General features: G+C 41.2%; 1 protein-coding gene across 3 annotated transcripts; it reads right to left on the reverse strand.

Moving 5' to 3' along the window:
- Positions 1-378: 378 nt before the first annotated feature.
- Positions 379-19,474, reverse strand: IDH1 (isocitrate dehydrogenase (NADP(+)) 1). 3 transcript variants are annotated; one of them, XM_001141655.5, is made up of 10 exons: positions 19,169-19,474; positions 18,110-18,183; positions 15,623-15,760; positions 12,550-12,841; positions 9,491-9,596; positions 7,590-7,767; positions 6,156-6,307; positions 4,021-4,161; positions 3,233-3,395; positions 379-1,326 (listed from the first exon to the last, which is right to left on the reverse strand). In XM_001141655.5, the coding sequence occupies exons 3-10, from the start codon at positions 15,742-15,744 to the stop codon at positions 1,236-1,238; spliced, it is 1,245 nt and encodes a 414-aa protein (XP_001141655.1). In that variant the 5' UTR covers positions 15,745-15,760; positions 18,110-18,183; positions 19,169-19,474; the 3' UTR covers positions 379-1,235. The 3 variants fall into 3 exon arrangements, with proteins under 3 accessions (XP_001141655.1, XP_001141734.1, XP_001141810.1); XM_001141734.6 differs by lacking the exon at positions 19,169-19,474 and adding an exon at positions 18,573-18,720; XM_001141810.8 differs by lacking the exon at positions 19,169-19,474 and adding an exon at positions 18,256-18,577.
- Positions 19,475-20,060: the final 586 nt, after the last annotated feature.

Here is a 20,060-nt window from a genome sequence, read left to right on the forward strand (position 1 = left end):
TGATCTGCCTGCCTTGGCCTCCCAAAGCCACTATCCATTTTTTATCAAAGTTTCCCAGAGTGCTATTTTTAAAAATAAAAATATGATCAAGTCCCTTATTTCTTAAAAGTCTTCATTGGCTCCCTAATCATTTATAAGATAATGACTAAACTCCTTAGCATGTGCATAGACATAATCTATTCTCTAATATTCCTTAATTCTTCTTTTAGTTCCCTCTTTGGTCCTCTTTCCTTTCACTGCAGGATCTACATCTTACTATTTACTTATCTATTTCCACCATGGTAAACTTTTTAAGAGCGGAGAATTTTTTCAGATTACATTACTATGGCTAGGATGTAGCGTGGTGCTTGGCGTCCAATAAACAGAAACGCAGAAGAATGGTAATTAGCACTTAATTTTAATTAAAATCAACAGTTCAGGAGAAGATAAGGACTAGAATAGTGTTTAATATCAATTTCTGAGAAATCACATTTATATAAAAGAAATAAAACAGGCCAGCAGAAGTCCAAAAAAGATTCAGCTTACATTATTGCACTTGGATGAAATATGCTATTTAGAGTAGCATGATATTCAGGCCAGGCCAGGAGGAGAAAGAGAAAAATGGAGAGGACAAACCTCCAGGTAGTATTTATTCCGGATTCCAAACTCTCCTGCGGCCTAAACAGTATTTAGTCTATTGGAAACATTCAGCAAGGTCTTTACAAAAATGACTGCAGTATCTTCAACACATTTGAGTTGCACTCATACTTTGTTCCAGTCATGTGCAAGTTTAATGCACAGCTCTACCTCACAAAACGGGTCATCTATGACACCAGAACCTCCCTGTGCCCAAGGTCGTGGACAGGAGGGGAAGGCAGTGAATTTCTACTTTATGCATATTTTAGGGAGCAATACTATGGCTATCATTTACCCTTTTGAGCAATCTTGATTTTGGTCATTTATAATTAGAACATGAGAAAAAGTGACAGTGAATACAAATGAGTACTAACCGAATTCCTAGGCTGGTACTAGAAAATAAAATAAAACTTTTAAAAAAGTCCCTTGCCATGTTCACAAAGGTGGCAATAACTGTATATATAAGAAAAAGGCTGTAAACTTATAGAAAAGATAAACTCTGGCTTCTAAACAAATTACAAAATTGATTTTGCCTTTATCCTTGAGTGTAACACAGAAAAATGTAAACCTGTAGACCTAGTTACCAAAAGACAATTATCCTTCTCAGCTCAGGTATGAACTTAAAGTTTGGCCTGAGCTAGTTTGATCTTCAAGTTTTCTCCAAGTTTATCCATGAACTCAAATGTATTCAAGTAGTCAGAACGTTGCACACTAACGGGGAGGGAAAAAAAAGAAAATTTAGTTTGTCTCTGATATGGTAGCAGGTAGTGGTAAAGTCCTAGAAATGCTACTTAAAATAGTATTCTATTTGTTTCTGGAAGAAAACGCATTCATGTTAGTAAGCTACAAAATCTATAGACAATGACTATGTTCAGGGTTCCTGGGGCTGACCCAGGCTCAGTACTTAGGCTCTCTAGGCAACCGGCAGTAGAGACTCATCCATACATACTCAGTTAGGTTTCTTGCTATGTAGCTTTGGGGGTGAAATTATCATGGAGTTTCGGTTCAGACTAATGCTGCTGAGACCAAAATCATCACACATCTTCCTCATTCTTAAACATAACAAAACTTATTCAGGGCATAGCCAAACCTTTACCCACCTTCCCACAAACTGTTACATGTCCTTAAAAAAAGTTATAATGTTATTATTTCTATCAGTGTCTTAAGAAAAACAAAAGACAGGCCAGGCCTGGTGGCTCACGCCTATAATCCCAGCACTTTGGGAGGCCAAGGTGGGTGGATCATGAGGTCAGGAGATGGAGACCATCGTGGCTAACAAAGTGAAACCCCGTCTCTACTAAAAATACAAAAAAAAAAAAAAAAAATTAGCCGGGTGTTGTGGCACAAGTCCCAGCTACTTGGGAGGCTGAGGCAGAAGAATCACTTGAACCCGGGAGGCGGAGGTTGCAGTGAGCGAAGATCACGCCACTGCACTCCAGCCTGGGCAAAGCGAGACTCTGTCTCAATAAAAAGAAAAAAAAAGAAAAACAAAAGACAACGGACAGGATAACATAATCCTGCTGACAGGTGCCTATTAAATAGGCTACAAAGGTATTCCACTAAGACCATTTCGAATACTGCAATCTTTTTTTTTTTTTTGAGATGGAGTCTCGCTCTGTCCCCCAGGCTGGAGTGCAGTGGCACCATCTCGGCTCACTGCAAGCTCCGCCTCCCAGGTTCAAGCCATTCTCCTGCCTCAGCCTCCCGAGTAGCTGGGACTACAGGTGCCCGCCACCACGCCTGGTTAATTTTTTGTATTTTTAGTAGAGATGGGGTTTCACTGTGTTAGCCAGGATGGTCTTGATCTCCTGACCTCGTGATCCACCCACGTCGGCCTCCCAAAGTGCTAGGATTACAGGCATGAGCCACAGTGCCCGGCGAACACTGCAATCTTGTTGGAAATTTAAATTAAGAAACATGCAGTGACCAAGTATATCCCCATTATGGGGTATACTGACCCTACCTGGGACCTCTGCAGATGCACTGGTTGAGATATGGAGACAATCCCTCCAGGATACTGGCTACCATGTTCTCAGAAAAATTCTCAGTAAACATATGGGCTGTCAAATATTTGCCCAAATATTGGTTACAGATACTTAAGGGACTGTAATCAATTGCACACCTTAAACTTGTGCTGCTCACTTTTCTCATCAGTAAGTTAAAGAAAATAAAGGAGTAGAATAAAATAGCCTCTGAAGTACCTTTGTTTCTATTTGTCTATAATCTGCTTCTTAAAATTAAATAGAACCTTTTCGTTCAATGATTATCAACTAGATGGGATGTCAGCAAATTACAGCCCAGCACATGAACCAAATCGAGGCTGGTTTTGAACATAAAAGTTTGATTGGTACCAGCCACACCATTTGATTCTGTATTGTCTATGACTGCTTTCCTGCTACAATGGCAGAGGCAAAATTGAATAGTTGTGTAGTTGTAAAAAGACTGTATTGTTCCACAAAGCCTAAAACGTTCACCATCTGACAATTTACAGATATCTGCAGACTCCTGAACTAGATGATGAATAACAATTTATATAATTCCAGAAAGCACCGATGCTCTGAGCCCAGTGAGGATAAGTGTTAATTTGACCATAGAAACTAGGGCATCTTATACTTACTTGGGTAAACCTTTAATGCAAGCAGCCAAGTCCTTGGTCATGAAGCCAGCCTCAATTGTCTCAATAGAGACTTCTTCCAAAGCATTTGCAAAGAAGGCAAGCTCTTTATTGTTATCAAGCTTTGCTCTGTGGGCTAACCCTCTGGTCCAGGCAAAAATGGAAGCTAAAAGGGGAAAAAAACCACAACACTCCAATCATCCTAGTTATAGAGGTTTCCAAATGTCTCATAGTTCCCAAAAACAGAATAGTTTTTTGTTTAGGTGACAGACTTCTTTAGATACTAACCACATGGGCTAGAAGTTTTAGGAGAGTTAGACATATTTTACCAAACAAACTTTAAAAAAACACATTTTCATGGCATGGTACTAGTGTTTGAAACTTAAGGCATTTTCTAATTTGAAAAAGGTCACAATCTCTTCTGTCTCTTGTCTATATTGGTCTCCTTTTTCCAGGCTGTAATCTCTTTTTGAAGTGCTAGCTTTGAAACTTGTTAAAAGGATCTATCCATGTGACTTTTAGGTTTGTAGACTTATGTGACATTTCACTGCACCAGAGGTAAAGGAAAATGCTTGTTGATAACATTCCTCTCTGTAACCTATGTTCTCCCACAAAACAGAAAAGCAAATATTGTATATTTTAAGAAGCATATTCAAATAGATCTTATTAGTAGAACAAATCAGCTACTTGGTGATGACTTTGCACACAAAACACTGAGCAGCCAAGGGAACACATCTGGGCTGCTTTGGAGAGCACTCTCTGGTGAGAAATCAACGTAAACACCATCTTACCAATGGGATTGGTGGACGTCTCCTGTCCTTTCTGGTACATGCGGTAGTGACGGGTTACAGTCCCGTGGGCAGCCTCTGCTTCTACTGTCTTGCCATCTGGACAAACCAGCACACTGGTCATCATGCCGAGAGAGCCATACCCTGTAAGTAGCGGAGCATGAAGCATTGGGTCCAACTGCATGAAGAGCACTGAGTCTCTCAGAGATGAGAGCATAAATGACTCAATCTTGATAGGTCTTGGTAAGCAAAGTAAACAACAGCACATGGAATCACCAATAATTCTGCCTTTCAGAAGGCAGGATCCCCGCTCCAGATGTCAGAGCCAATGGGTCTGGAAAGGCTGCATTTTCCCCTCATTTATCTCAGGGATACCTACTCCTTGATGGAGGGTTCAGGGTCCAATTGCCTACATTCCACTCTAGTTCTATGACTTCATAGCTACTGCGGCTCAGTTTTCTTATCTGTAAAATGGGAGTAATAACAGCACCTACTTCACTAGGTTGCTGTGGGATTAGATAAATATACATATATTCATAAATATATATGAATATACATTTATATTCCTTAGAATAGTACTGGACACAGTGAGAGCTCAATCTATTATTGTTATTCTTATGTGCAATGCTCTGCTGTTCTGGGGAAATAAAGATGGACGAGAGCTGTCTCTTAAGAACCCTCAAGCTGCTCATACACCTGCTGGGACTGGGAAGAGAAGGCAGGTAAACACAGGATCGGTTGGATCTAAGAACATCCCAGTTGCCCTTCCTCGCTCTCTTTCATACCCTCAGTACAATAGTTCTCTTCTGTGGTTTCTTATTGAAAGAACCACATTACAACTCTTACATCTATATAATTGATTTTCTTCTTTTCTCCATTTTTGCTACCTCCCAACATCACCTGTGAAGTTAATAATCAACCACGGAGTCATCACAAAGCAATAACACTCCTTCCTCTGTTGCATTCAGTACAAATGATTGTGAGGAAGTAGAGAAACAGAAGGACGGTAAGGAGAGTTGTGTAACTCATTTATCTGGCAAAAAGTTATCTTTAACCAGGTTGATCTACTGATTTTCAAACTGAGAGGAGATGTTTAACACTGATAAGAGACAGAAAAAGTAGTACTTTTTGGGAAAAACAAACATAATTAAAGTTAACAAACATTCATCTGGGGAGATTCAAGTTCACACAGCTACCAAGGGCAACTGAAACTGAAGGGCAACTTGGTGCTGAGGAAACCAGGCGCTGTGTTTCTGTTGATTTGGCCCTTACCCCATGCATGAAACTTCCCCTGGAATTTCTGTAAACAGCCCCTAGGGTTCTTTGCTCAATTGATTTGTGTGTAAGCTAAGCAGTAAACAAAAACACTTTTTCTTTGTTGTTGTTGAGACAAGAGTCTTGCTCTGTTGCCCAGGCTGGAGTATAGTGGCATGATCTCAGCTCACTGCAACCTCCAGTTCCCAGGCTCAAGAAATTCTCATGCCTTAGCCTCCTGAGTGCCAGGGACTATAGGCATGTGACCGCACCTGGCTAATTTTTGTATTTTTTTTTTTTTGAAGTAGAGATGGGGTTTTGCTATGTTGGCCAGGCTGGTCTTGAACTCCTGGCCTCAAGTGATCCACTGCCTTGGCCTCTCAAAGTGCTAGGATTACAGGCGTGAGCCACTGTGCCCAGCCAAACACATTTGTTTTATATTCTACCAGAACAGCAGCTGGCAGAGGGACATGAGTAGGCCCTGCTGCCCAATAAATGAGCTTTGCAGGCACCAAAGCTTGGTTATGACATGATCAGGCTCCTCACTTTATCCCTCCTTGCCTGAGTGCCCTGGTTTTTTACATTTTCACCAAAGGACAAGGAGGGCAGGGAAAGGGAGTGATTTTCAGATCAGGTAGGCTTTAAAACTTCAAGGAGTGACACTGGAGCCAGGAGTGTCAATCCACTAATTTACTTCCCATGTGGTCTTGAGTAAATCACTTCTCTAGTCTGAGCTTAATTTCCTTAGCTGTCAGGTAAGACGGTGGACCTGGAGGTTTAACATTCCAAGATTTTACAACAAAGGACTACAAAACTCCCCTTCCCAAATTAGAGAACTACCCTGGAATGACTCTGTTCCTACAGGCCAGGCTCCACCTCTGTACCTTGGGCCACAGAGTCCGACTGCACGTCACCATCATAGTTTTTACAGGCCCAGATGAAGCCTCCCTCTGATTTCATAGCTTGGGCCACCATGTCGTCGATGAGCCTGTGCTCATACCAGATCTTTTGGGCTTCAAACTGGGACTTGTACCGCCTGGGAAACAAAAGGGAAAAGAGAATAATAATAAAGAAAATAGATTTTGTTAGGGATATCATCTGCTTGTCCCAAACAGAAGACGGGACACACAAGAAGCAGCATATTTTAGTAGAAGTAGCAGAAACTCAGGAATCTGACAGACATTGGCTCAAATCCTAGCCCAATCATTTTCTAACTGTAAAACTCAATTTGACTATCTGTAGGAACAATTTTACCCACCTTGCAGGGAAGCCGTGAGAATTAAGTGAGACAGTAGAGTATCCCAATGACTACTTCACTTTTCAGTTTTCATTATATTATAGATCAGATTGTTGAGATTCAGCTTATTTTTAAAATACATTTTTGAAAAGACTGTTCTACTTCTTGGTGTCATTCAGGAAACTAAAATATATTCCAGACAGTTTCTGGGCTTGGTATAGATGGGCAGCAGGAGGAGGAATCAAAATGCCTCAGGAACATTTTGGCCTGAACACTTGCACCTAAAGGGAGTTATGCCAATCTTAAATATTAACACATGCTCACCTCCTGTGCTGTGGAAGCCAGTGTTGTTATAAACTTACACTTAAGTTCAAATGACTCCACTAAAACAGAATTTTAAATTCTTTTTTTTTTCTTTTTCTTTTTCTTTTTTTTTTGAGACAGAGTCTCGCTCTGTCGCCCAGGCTGCAGTGCAGTGGCATGATTTCGGCTCACTGCAACCTCCGCCTCCCGGGTTCACGCCATTCTCCTGCCTCAACCTCCCGAGTAGCTGGGACTACAGGCGCCCGCCACCACACCCGGATAATTTTTGGTATTTTTAGTAGAGTCAGGGTTTCACCGTGTTAGCCAGGATGGTCTCGATCTCCTGACCTCGTGATCTGCCCACTTCGGCCTCCCAAAGTGCTGGGATTACAGGCATGAGCCACCGTGCCCGGCCACCAGAATTTTAAATTCTAACAATGGGCTTCAGAAAGAATGGAAATGGGTCTGACTTAGGAACTCACACATGAAAAATTAGAACTTATCACTAACAGCGTACGTTTATTTAAACATTAAAGAACCTGGCTCTGAAAAAAATTCATGTGGGGACCTTATTTAAGAACATGTTTATCTTATAAAAGCAAGTCAGAGTGGTTTTGTTTCACTCCTGCTAAACCTCAGTTTTGCCCTTATCTTTAAGAGACAGTGATGATTTTCACTCAATTTCCCCAGAATCATAGGGATAGGGAGATACATACTCTATATGCAAATGTCAGCTTACTTGAGAATAAAGAAAAAGTTAAAAAAGAACTATAGTTACTTGTCATATATCTCCTGAAAGATGTCTTTAAAACGCCCATCATATTTCTTCAGAATAGTGTTTTTGGTGCTCAGATACAAAGGCCAACCCTTAGACAGAGCCATTTGGAAGGAACTGTGTGCAAAATCTTCAATTGACTTATCTTGATTATACATCCCCATGGCAACACCACCACCCTCTGTAGAGGAGAAACCAATGAGAGGAAAAAAAGGGAGAAGAATAAATGTAATGTAGTTGTAATAAGGCTAAAATCACCCACCACAACCAAATGACCTACTTCTCAGCTCTCACATCTGAGACTAGATTTCAGAAGTCCCAGACAGGTTTCCAACCTGAATATTCCACAAATTTCTGAGGCACATAGAGAAAAGCCAGTTCTAGATAAGGACATTCTAACTTGTTTTGGAAGGACAATAGAAATGAAAAAACATACAGTCTTTAAAATCCTGAAGATGCAGAAATACCAAAAACTGATATGAACCAGAAATACATTTAAGAAAAGGCAAATAATTTTGAAACTTCTTTTACATACTGATATGGTTTGGAATATTTGTCCCTTCCAAATCTCATGTTGAAATGTGATTCCCAATGTTGGAGGTGGGGCCCGGTGGGAGGTGATTGGAACACGGGGTTGGATCCCTTATGAATGGCTTAGGACCATCCCCTTTGGTGATTACGTGAGTTCTCGCTCAGTTAATTCACTTGAAATCTGGTTAAGAGTCTGGGACCTCCCCCTTCTCTTTCTCTTGTTCCCGCTCTTGCCATGTGATACACCTATTGTCTGTTTGCCTTCTGCCAAGATTGGAAGCTTCCTGAGGCCCTCACCAGGAACAGGTGTTGGAGCCAGGCTTGTACAGCCTGCAGAACCGTGAGCCAATTAAACCTCTTTTGTTTATAACTTACGCAGCCTCAGGTATTTCTTTATAGCAACGCAAGAATGGACAAACACCCTACCTTTACAATTCCCAACATCTATTTTAAACTTTAGGGGTGCACTCAATCCTCAGTTATTGAGAAAAACTTAAATTTCAAATACTGAATGAAAATTCTTATAATCTCCTGGAGGATACTGAGCACTCCTACTGTAGTTGGTAGAAATAAGTAGAAATAATTATGCTACATGTAATCACTGTGTTTTACAACTATTATTGAACTTTGTTATTACTTAAAGATAGAACTTGAATCCATGCCAATGCTCAGGGTTAACTTGGGTTCAGGGTGAAAGGTGCTGAAGCTTGCAGAACCAGATTCCAATAGATATTATTTGGAAGAGGCAAGAAAAACAAAAGGTAGGTGAGTGTTGGGTATTTTTGTTTGTGTGAGTGCTTTCAACAACTTCAATAGTGAAGGAAAAGGGCCCACTAATTATTTCAACAACTTTTGGGTGGGATTTGCCATCAAAGGTAGCAGGGTAGCTGGGAAAGAAAAGGCAAAAAGCAAATGTTCTACTTTTTCACAGGATAAATACCCAGAAGGGCAAGAAGAAAACTTCAGCAAATATATAAGGAAACCTCTTCCAGATACAAGAGCCCTACCAGAGCAAAGGGCAGGATTATATGCTGGGCGATTTGAGAATATTAATATTTAATGTATATAATTCATGCACAGCAGATTTCTGCCAACCTTCTCTCTGTGCTTTAAGATAAATGCATAATCATCTCCTTGTCTTTGCCTAAAGGCATTTCCAATTAAGTGGGTAACCCTTTTGTGCCTTTATTCATGCCACAGGAAGGTATGGAAGCAAATTACTTCTTTATGTCAAGTTTCGGGTTTTGCAAAAACACTGTAGATTCAGATTATATTTTTAGGCAGTCACATAACTAACAAAAAAAGCAATAAAAATATTATCTAAATCATTTGTTTAAAAAAAAAAAAGAAGCTTATGCTACAGTCATACATACCTTCAAAGTTATGTACCAGGTATGTCACCTTTTGGGTTCCGTCACTTGGTGTGTAGGTTATCTCTACTTTTCCAGGCCCAGGAACAACAAAATCAGTTGCTCTGTACTGTGTAGGGGGGAAAAAGGTATAAAGAAAAAAAAATACCCTAGCAGGAATTGTAAGGAGAATATTCATATAATATAGACCTAGAAGACACCTAGACAAATAGGGCAGTATGTCAAACTTCTTTTTTTTTTTTTTTTTTTTTTTTAGGAGATGGGGATGAAGAGGTCCAGACATTCCCCTAAATCAGTAAATATTTATTAGGTGCCTATACGAGGTATAGGAAAGTTTTCTGAGCACTGATCTGAAGAGGACAGAGAATAACATAAGCCACTTTCCTTTAGGAAGTTTACAACCCTACAAAGACATATATAAGTGAAAAGCAATATAAGAGCTTTCAAATGCCAAAAGAGGGTATTAGACCCCCCCCCCCCCCCACAAAAAAAACTATAGGATGACAGAGGAAAAGAGGTGACCATGGAAGGAAGTCAGGGAAGTCTCCCTAGAGGGTGATGATAACAATACTAATTGTAGTACTGAGGTAGCTAATGCTTTGTCCTTACTCTATGCCAGATGCTTTAAATGCTTAACTTGCATAATCTCATTTGATTCTTACATCAGTCTTACAAGGAGGGAACTATGATATAGTAGAAATAATGCATCCAGGGTCAAAGGACTTGAGGTCTCGTCCTTACTTAGGCCATCGGGGCTCGGTCTCTCATGGTATCATTGTTACTAGTGTTATAGGACTTGTTCATATGGAGCAATCAAATCATTCTGGGAGCAGCTACAATGGGATGATGATGATTTTTAGGAAAGGGCTGTTCAAGGACAGGCACCTCCCTCATGGGCCTCAGCTACTCAGTGGAATAATATGCCTGGCATATACTAGACATCCATAAGTCTTTGCTGCATTGTATCTTCTTCAATGAATTGAATCAGATACTTGCAGAGTTAGGTACCAGCAGGTGCCAGCCACATCTATAAGTGTAGAGAAATACTAATAACAACTGGTAAAAGAGCAGTAAGTAACAATAAAGATTAAACACCTACTTTACACAGAACATTTTTGACATATAAAATCCATAAAGTAAATATGGGTGGTAATTTATTACTATTTCTGAAAAGGGAGAAACTGAGGTACCAAAGCACCATAAATGCTTTGTATAGGTTTATGTATATTTAAACAGTCCGTGAATCAACCTGAGGTTTGAAATTCTCTTTCTGGACTTTAATAAATAGAATGGCCATTTTTACAAATGACTGATGCCAAAATAATTAAAAAAAAAAAAAAAGAGGAAGGCCGGGCATGGTGGCATGCCTGTAATCCCAGCACTTTGGGAGGCGGAGGCAGAGGCGGGCAGATCACAAGTCAGGAGTTTGAGACCAGCCTGACCAACATGGTGAAACCCCGTCTCTACTGAAAACATAAAAATTAGCCGGGCATGGTAGCATGTGCCTGTAATCCCAGCTACTCAAGAGGCTGAGGCAGGAGAATTGCTTGAACCCGGGAGGCAGAGGTTGCAGTGAGCCAAGATCACACCACTGCACTCCAGCCTGGGCGACAGAGCGAGACTCTGTCTCAAAAACAAAAAACAAAAAGGATATACGCAGAAAAAAGGCACGACTGAACTGGAAAGAATCTAGGGTGATTTTTACAAGATTAGCGAGTTTGCACCACTGCCATCTACCTTCCCTTGCTTGGGCCTCTGGGAGCTATTTCTGAAGGCTTTGGCCAGGATGAAAGGATAGTTTTAGCCACAGGGTGGAACAAAGTTAACTGACCCCCTCAAGGACTAAATTGTTTACCCTCAACACACTGTTTTCAATGATGGCTACATTAAAACCTCTGGATTTCAGCATGAGAGATTCCTGTTTTTAAGGTCCTTTTAAGACATAAACTACTTTCTGTGAAAGTCTGAAACCTCAGTTTCAACACTGAACTTTGATTTTGTTTACTTGGCAGTTTTTTTGCTTAATTTGGCAACAAGCCTACTGGTACAGAAGTAAAGAAGCAATACTTTTTTTCCAGGCAGGAAGGAATGCTTTAGTAAGGCTGCTTTCAACTACCGAGTCAGTTTTTTTTTTTCTTTTTCTTTTTCGAGACAGGGTCTTGCTCTGTTGCGTAGGCAGTGGTGTGATCATAGCTCATAGCTGTAACCTTGAACTCCTAGGCTTATGGGATCCTCAGGCCTCAGCCTTCCAAGTAGCTGGGACTATAGGCACATGCCACTCCACTCAGCTTCGCCTACTCACTTTGTATATGAATAAACAACAAAACTGGCTCTTCCATGAACAATTGACATAATTATTGAAATACTTTTCATTTTTGTAGAGACAGGGTTCTGCTATGTTGTCCAGGCTAGTCTCAAACTCCTGGCCTCAAGCAGTGCTTCCAACTTGGCCTCCAAAGTGCTAGGATTACAGGTGTGAACCATAGTACCCAGCCAGTTTTTTCTTTTATGCATGATGGGATCATGTTTAATACAATCTTTGGTGGTTCTCAAGTTTGCACATTAGATTCACCTGGGGAGCTTTAAAATGCCTGAACCCCATGGAATTCAGATTTTAATTTGTGTAGGGTGGTACTCAAGCATTGGAACTAAAACAAAGAAACAAATCAAGCAAAGCAAAACAAAACCACCAAAAAAACTTGTAAGGGGATCCTATTGTGCAGCCAGTGTTGAAAACCACAGATCTGGTTGAACCATATGAAATTACCAACATAAAAATGGCAATATCATATGGTATAACTGAATAAAAGGATAAAGGAAAAAAAACAGCATGTTTGAAAAAAAATGTGTTGAGATGGACGCCTATTTGTAAGTTTATTTGTATTTGCCTTTAGCTAAATGTGTGTAAATATACAGTTATACATATATGCATTTCTCAATTTCGTAACTTGCTTAATGGGTGTAGATACCAAAAGATAAGAATAAAACACATACAAGTTGGAAATTTCTGGGCCATGAAAAAAAAAACCATGCAAAATCACATTATTGCCAACATGACTTACTTGATCCCCATAAGCATGACGACCTATGATGATAGGTTTTACCCATCCACTCACAAGCCGGGGGATATTTTTGCAGATAATGGCTTCTCTGAAGACCGTGCCACCCAGAATATTTCGTATGGTGCCATTTGGTGATTTCCACATTTGTTTCAACTTGAACTCCTCAACCCTTTTCTCATCAGGAGTGATAGTGGCACATTTGACGCCAACATTATACTTCTTTATAGCTTCTGCAGCATCCTTGGTGACTTGGTCGTTGGTGGCGTCACGATTCTCTATGCCTAAATCATAGCTTGAAAGAGAAAAATTAGAAGCAAATTTTTTCAGACAAATGGATAGTTATAACCTACAACTGCAGTGATGGCATATAGAGCTCATTATGCAGAAAGCGAAGGCTCACAGTACACCAAAATCTGCCAAGTTTTAGCATTAGCACACCCTAAACACAGAAGATGGGTGCCAACTATAAAGAGAACTAAGAGAGGCTAGACTGCTAGGCTGCCCCTCCTCTTGTAATGGGAAGCTGTCTATCAGGAAAATGAATGGAAACCATCAAACTCTGCCCTTTGCCTCCTGTTTTTCACCAGATAGAGGCAATAATGGCCTGGTTTCTCTCCATATAATTAGTATAATTAAGTGTAAGTCTAAGGACCACCTTTTTCCCTTAGTAAATATTGCTCTTTAAAAATAAAAGGGGGTGGGAGGGCTTAAAGGATTTTTTGTATTTTGATATTAAAGTGTTGGGAGGTAAAGATGTGACAGTTGATGCTAAAAATGCGAATGACTCCTTCATTAATGCCAGTTAGTCATAAAATGAGCCTTTCCCTTTTTTTGTTTTTGAGACGAGTCTCGTTTTGTTGCCCAGGCTGGAGTGCAGTGGCACGATCTTGGCTCACTCAGCCTCTGCCTTCCTGGGTTCAAGTGATTCTCCCGCCTCAGCCTCCTGAGTAGCTGGGACTACAGGCATGCACCACCATGCCCAGCTAATTCCTTCTGTAATTCTTGAGCAAATGTTTGTTCTGGAAACAAGCCTACAGTTTATTGGGTAAGTAAAGGAATCCATCAATGGTTTTGTACATACCAGAGAGTAATAGCTTAATACACACCAACACTAAGATTGCAGGTAATTCAGAGCTGAAAGAATGTTGGTTGTCCAGGGAGCACAGAAAATTACTGCAAAGCTTTATTTGAAGCATGCAATAGTTTGTTAAAAAGCAAGAAAACAAAATAATGTAACAATTTATTCTGTTCTCCAAGGATTTAAAGAAAAGTTTTTCAGCTCTTAAAACCTGCCTCTAGATTTCTTTTTGGTTCCCTTATCTTCCTTTCTTAGATCTCCTACCCAACTCATGATGCAAACAAAGAGATAGTAATCTTGACATATTTCCAAATAAAAGTAACTCCCAACTGCTTCGACTTTAGATAATTCATATAAATCTAACAAAGTCATGTCCTTTGTTATCTTCTTGCATAGGAAATGCTGATCCAATCCCAACTCCAACAGGAAGTATGATCAGTAGTTTTCAAGTTCCTAGGAACCATTTCTCATAAGGAGAATCTATCAGCAAATTAGTAGATTTTTTGCTTGTCTTCTTAACATTTCTAAGAAGATAAGAAAGGAACAAATTGCCCAGACCACTGTCCAGCCTACATAAAACAAACTATCTGCTCCATTCTCCTGAAAAAGAACCAGTCAGTGATAATAATAGGAATTTTGGAAAAATTTAAAACTTGTTTGAGCCTCCAAAAATTATCTAGTCTGCAGCCACCAACTTTTTTCCTCCTAGTCATTGACTCCCCTTTAAAACTCCTCATAATTCTACACTAAAGAGGCTCAAAGCATCTTTAGTTGCAGCCATTATAAGGAAAAGAACCCTGCCAGTTCACCTACTGTCATGTAAAGTCCTGAAACAGGAGTTCCTAAGATGCTTTTTTTTTTAACCTAGTTGGAAGATGTTTTTATGCCTAATTTCCTATGTTTGGTTGACTTCTGCAAGTATTTATATCTTATCATGATTTCTATTTATCATGATTTCAATATAGACATCAGCAGCTTAGATTTAGAACAATTAAAAAGTATGTTTAATGACATTATATGAATTAAATGTCTCCACTCAAACAGGTCCTTAGGACAAATTTTGATGACTAATTCTGGGCTGAGGCAAACACACTTAGAGTTGCCAATAGTTTGGCTGAAACGTGTTGCTCGATATTTTTCTATGCCAGTCTTCAGCCACTTTACCCTTTTAAAAATTCTATCTCTACATAAAGGTACAAAGAACAGAAGCAAGTTTATGAAAAACACAGCGAAAAAAATGAGAGAATTACATAGACTTTTGCATCTGTCCCCAAGCACTTTACACACAGGGCAAAGGGACACAGGATTTAAGGGAATTTTGCTGGAAAGGAGGGGTTCAATTAAGAAACATCATGAATTCTTTCTGCACTACAATTGTATGAAAAGGGCAAAAGGTGAGGAATGAAAAGGAAACAGGTCCATTGACTAAGTAGAGTGATAGAAAATTGAGTTTGAAATGACAAAATTGTGTTAACTGCATTTAGTTTACTGTTTCTTACAACCTCTCTTATTTCCCTTTTCTCAATACATTGTACTATTCTTAGCCACTGCTTTATTACAAATAAAACCTTCACAGGAAACAGAAGGTTAGAAGAATCTGAAAATCATTCTTTCCCTTATAATTCTTGACTTTTAGATGATAAATCCAGTTTTCCTAGCAGTATGTTAAAATTAGAAGATTCATCTGAATATGTTTAGGCTTAAAACAAACTTTATTCACAAAACACAGCTATATCTATATAAAAAAAGCTAACTTCACCTCAAAATAACTCAGATTACATTCTTTTTTTTTTTCCTGTTTCTCCTTCCCTTTTTTTTTCTTTTTTTTTTAAAGTGATGGGGTCTCACTCTGTTGCCCAGGCTGGACTTGAATTCCTGGTCTTGAGAGATCCTCCTGCCTCTGCCTCCTAAGTAGCTGGGACTTCAGGTGTGCACCACTATGCCCAGCCACATTATCCTTTCTGAGTTTGCTACACGGAGGGCTAACTCATTTACCTATGTAGATCCAATTCCACGTAGGGAAAAATGAGTTTCTCTTTAATCAATTCCCAAATGATTCGTGTCATTTCATCTCCTTGCATCTCTACCACAGAACCACCACTGATTTTTTTGGACATTTTGACTTCAATAAACCTAAAAAGAAAAAAAAATACACGCCTTGTCATTTATTTCATTATAAAGTGAAATATATAAACAACATAGTGTTTACATAAACAACGTAGTGTTTAAACAACGTAGTGTTTATATAAACAACGTAGTGACTACTAAAAGAACAATTCATGCAATTCAATTTGTGTGTAGTTGAATAAAAAGCTAGTAACAGCAATTCTATTTACCATTAGAATTGAGTATCTTCTCTGAACAAAGTATTGTGTTGTTTCACACGCGGTTTCTGAGCTAGCCCTCATAACAATCCAAAAAAATGGCCATCATTTCCCCATTTTACTTTGTTAAAAAAAAAAGAGCTTTCCCAAGGCCACCTAGCTAGAGCGTGGGAGAGCCTGACCCTATAACGTGCCCTTCATAATGCAGTCATTATTCTCAACTACTGGTTTGTCTTAAGAAATGAGATTATTTCCACAATCTCATGTTTATTGAACACTTCAGTCCAACTCATCATTTTACTGGGCTCTCAAGATGTGCAGAATGGTGAGTGCTAGTATTTCTCCTCCTTTAAGAGGCTGTTTTTGTTATTTAATAAAAATAACTAGCCATGAGGAGATTCAACTGGTTCCTGTGACCCATATTCAGGGAAACTTTAAGTCTAAAAGCGAGATGAAGAATTCCTGGTGGAACTGTTTTCCTAGAGACAACACAGACATTGGAGATGTGGGGCTAAATACAACAAAGTGATTTCTCAATTAGAAGAATCTCTATACAGTAGGGCCACTGCCCAGGACCCAAGCACGTCCCTGTCATCTTCTTCTGGCTGTTCACAGGCAAGGGTAAGCTGCTAGTGAGTGGGATAGGACAAACTGTGCATTGTCCTAGGAAGACAGCACTTTAAGGATAGGGTGTGGGGGTAGCATATACAAATCAATCTGATTCTCAGAAAGTGCAAGGTTGGACCCTTTGGAAGAAATGAAACTGTCCCAGCTTGTCCCTAGAGGCAGAAGAAGCTCTGAGCCTGCTAAAAGTTATCTATTCCTTCTAATGATGCTCTAATCGAAACTCTTTTTTAATCCAACAACACAGCTGCAAATTGCTTTTATTCTCTTAAGGACTAAAAAAGTCAAGAGAATTGACTTTAAAGAATTATTAGATAAGAAGCCTAAAATAGTCTTTCTTGAAAAATTGAGCTAAAGTAATTTGGTCTTTAAATAAAAATGTAATGATTAGTAGAGAGTAAGCGTCTGTTTCTTGACAAGCCTGGATGTATTTCCAATCCCCAGGCCCATTTTCACTTCCCAAATTCGCAATTCTAGAATTCTTCTTACTAGTGTTTAGGAGATTCCTTTGGGGGAACCTTCTGGAACTGAACTAGACTAAAAGAAATGAACAGAATGGTGTGGATGAGTCAATTACTTCCCATTTGTAATGTCAAGTATAATTTGTAGTACAGCTCAAAGCATATGATTCAGTTCATGTTTGATTCCACTGTCACACCTATCCTTGTTTTAAAACAAAGCAAAAAAGGAGGCAGTGAACTCATCTGGTTCCTGATAATACACTTCCATGGCCATGTCCCTATATGGTATGATGCAACAGTCATGACATGGCAATTTATTCTTGATGGCAAATACAGTTAATAGAGGTCAAATATTGTACCTAAAATGTGAAGACTGATACCTTTTTAGTTCACTATTTCCTTCTCAGTTAAAGCAACTGTACTCTCTGCAGTAATCTTTCTTTATCTCATAATGCATACTTCAGACGCTTCAGGTTTTCCTCACATTACTTAGCCATGAAATTTTTACCATCTTTTAACTAAAACAGTGAAGCTTTATTGTTACTACCATGTGGAACATAATTCTGTTTCTTCTGGATCTGATTTCCATGGGATGGGCTCGAGGCCCCACTGGACTGACTTCTCCACCTTTGTTGCCCCTCAGATTTTGTCTCCAACCCAACCCCAACTTCAGAAGGAAGGGCTGTTCCAAGACCAGCAGGCACCAGCTCATTTAAAGTAGCTGAATCCTATCTCCTAACATACTTGTGCAATTCCAGAAAATAAACGTGGAATAACAATACAGAGTAGTTTAATGAAAAAAAGAGCCATTTAATATTATTTTCATCAACCTCAAGTTTTTGGCCAGATTGTTTTTTGCCGAGTTCATGAACTACAATAATTTCTGGGCGAAAATGATCTCTTGCAGATAAGACACTGTATTAAAAGAAACAAGGAAGCTGTTGGAATTCGTTGTTGGAAATATTCCTCACTCATTCCCTTGCAGTGCCTCGGCCTGCCCCCAAGACCAGTTAAACACTGTACTGCCACATCAAAGAAAGTACAGAAGAAGGGGAAAAATTGCTAATTCTCACCTTGACAGTGAATGAATTTCTTATCACCCCAATTCCTCCCAGTCTTGCAGACTCAACTGAAGGTAGTTTATCGCCTAAAACAAAACAAGGAATAAAAAGTGTTAACATACAGAACACTCACAGGAGAATTTAGCTGTTTTTAGTACCTGCCAGACAGCCCAGTTTATCCGGTTTAAAGTACAGTGCTGAGTGTACTCGGAGGGACAAAGGCCAGTTTTAGGCCCGCAGGCACTTTCCAAATAAAGGTCACGGGAGCACAATTTATCTCTGCGTGTGCGAGGGCGTGCCCCCGCTTCGCCGCCCGTTAGCAGGTCTTGGGGTTTGCACGTCCTTGCTCTTGGCCTGCACCCGTCCTTATGGCCGTTGTGCAAGAGGGCTGCAATCAAGGCTGGATCGGTACCTCCTTCCAGGTCTCCATGCCCGCCCCTCCCCTCCCCTCCCCTCCCCTCGCTGGTGCTGGGACCTTTTAAACTCCAGGCACCCGGAACTGGCGGGGATGTTTCCCCCAGCCCCCTCTCGCCCCGTGTGGCCTAGCGACCCCTCTGAAGGCCGCTGGAGCTCCGCCCCTCCACGCCCCCTGGCGGACGCGAGGGATCGGCTTCAAGGCTATTACTCGCCGCCTGAGTTGCCTGCAGACGCCCGTCTGCGGCTTACAGCCTTCTTTGCATCCAGCCCCCAGCTGCTGCACGTTTTCTTCCTCCTACACTCCAGGCTTAGTCTTCTACATGCATTCTTGCAACTTCCACCTCTCGATTTTCCAACCCAAGTGCAGACCTGATTTTCCCCTTGTCGTTGCATCCAACTTCCTCACCGCCCAGTTTCTCCCTCCCATGCCCAAAAGCAGGCCTTCTGCATATCCAAGCATCCAGCATCCCCTCCTTCCCTTTTCTTTTCCCATTCTCAATACCTGGATTTGTTCCCTTCTTTGCACGCAGGCCTCGACTCCCTCCACACCCAAGATCTGCGCTTTTTTCCTTTACCCCATTCCTGCCTTCTGCGGAATTAGAGCCACCCCTCCACAGCCAGGGACCGGGGCCGCCCCTCGGAGCCTGAAGTTACCTGCCGGGATGATATGCTGGCGAAGAGTTGGGGCGCCACAGCCGCTCACAAGCTCAGACTCACAAGCACAGCCTGGCAACCCCAAACCGGACTCCCAGCGCCTCCGCTTCTGAAGTAGACTCTGCAGAAACCCGGGACCACAGGGCGGGTCCGAGCTTTTCCTCTTCCCGGCTTTGTCCCCTCCCAGGCCCCGCCTCCTCAGCCCACCTCCCCCCCAGCCCCGCCCCCGACACGCCTCCAATCGCCACGCGCCAATTCCCGTGGGATGGGCGGAGTCAGCGAGGGGGCGTGACCACAGTCAAAGATGGAGAATCCTTGGTGCTGCTTTCCCGGTGATCCCGGTGGGGAAAGGGGTTGCTGCCCGGCAGAGATTCAGTCCCGAATCCCGACAGCGAAGAGACTCGTATGCCACCTGCAGGCCGGGGAGCGGGGCGCGCTGGGGCTGCACCACCCCGAACTTTGTAACAATCTAGAGCACCACAGTGTTTCTAGGTCGGCATAAAAGCGAACGGGACAGGGCGCCCCGGGCGGCGGCAGCTTGGCCGGCCCGCTGCCTAGCGCGCCCCCGAAGGGCGGTAATGGAACGTACCTTTGGCTGAAGAAAGAGTGCTCCCGGCCAGCGCGGGGTCGCCTAGGGGGTTCCGCGCTGCCTAATGCAAAGGATGGAAAAGTTACAGAAGCAGTTCCTGACACCACCTATGTCTAGGTCTTTAGAAACTCCATTGATTGTTTGCATTAGAAGATAATGAATGGGATTCTTATTTTCTTTTTTAAGACAGGGCCTTGCTCTGTTGCCCTGGCTGGAGTGCAGTGGAGCGATCACCGCTCACTGCAGCCTTGACTTCCTGGGCTCAAGAGATCCTGCCACCTCAGCCTTCCGAGTAGCTGGGAT

Source organism: Pan troglodytes, chromosome 13 (genome assembly GCF_028858775.2).
Source record: "Pan troglodytes isolate AG18354 chromosome 13, NHGRI_mPanTro3-v2.0_pri, whole genome shotgun sequence".
Lineage (NCBI taxonomy): Eukaryota > Metazoa > Chordata > Mammalia > Primates > Hominidae > Pan > Pan troglodytes.

Excerpts from the sequence above, each read along its gene's own strand:
- IDH1 (XM_001141655.5), bottom strand. The coding sequence starts at position 15,744 with ATGTCCAAAAAAATCAGTGGTGGTTCTGTGGTAGAGATGCAAGGAGAT. Across the intron at positions 12,842-15,622 it reads GTGGAATTGGATCTACATAG|CTATGATTTAGGCATAGAGA; the intron begins GTAAATGAGTTA and ends TTCTCTTTCAAG. Across the intron at positions 6,308-7,589 it reads TTTCAGGAGATATATGACAA|GCGGTACAAGTCCCAGTTTG; the intron begins GTAACTATAGTT and ends TTTGTTTCCCAG.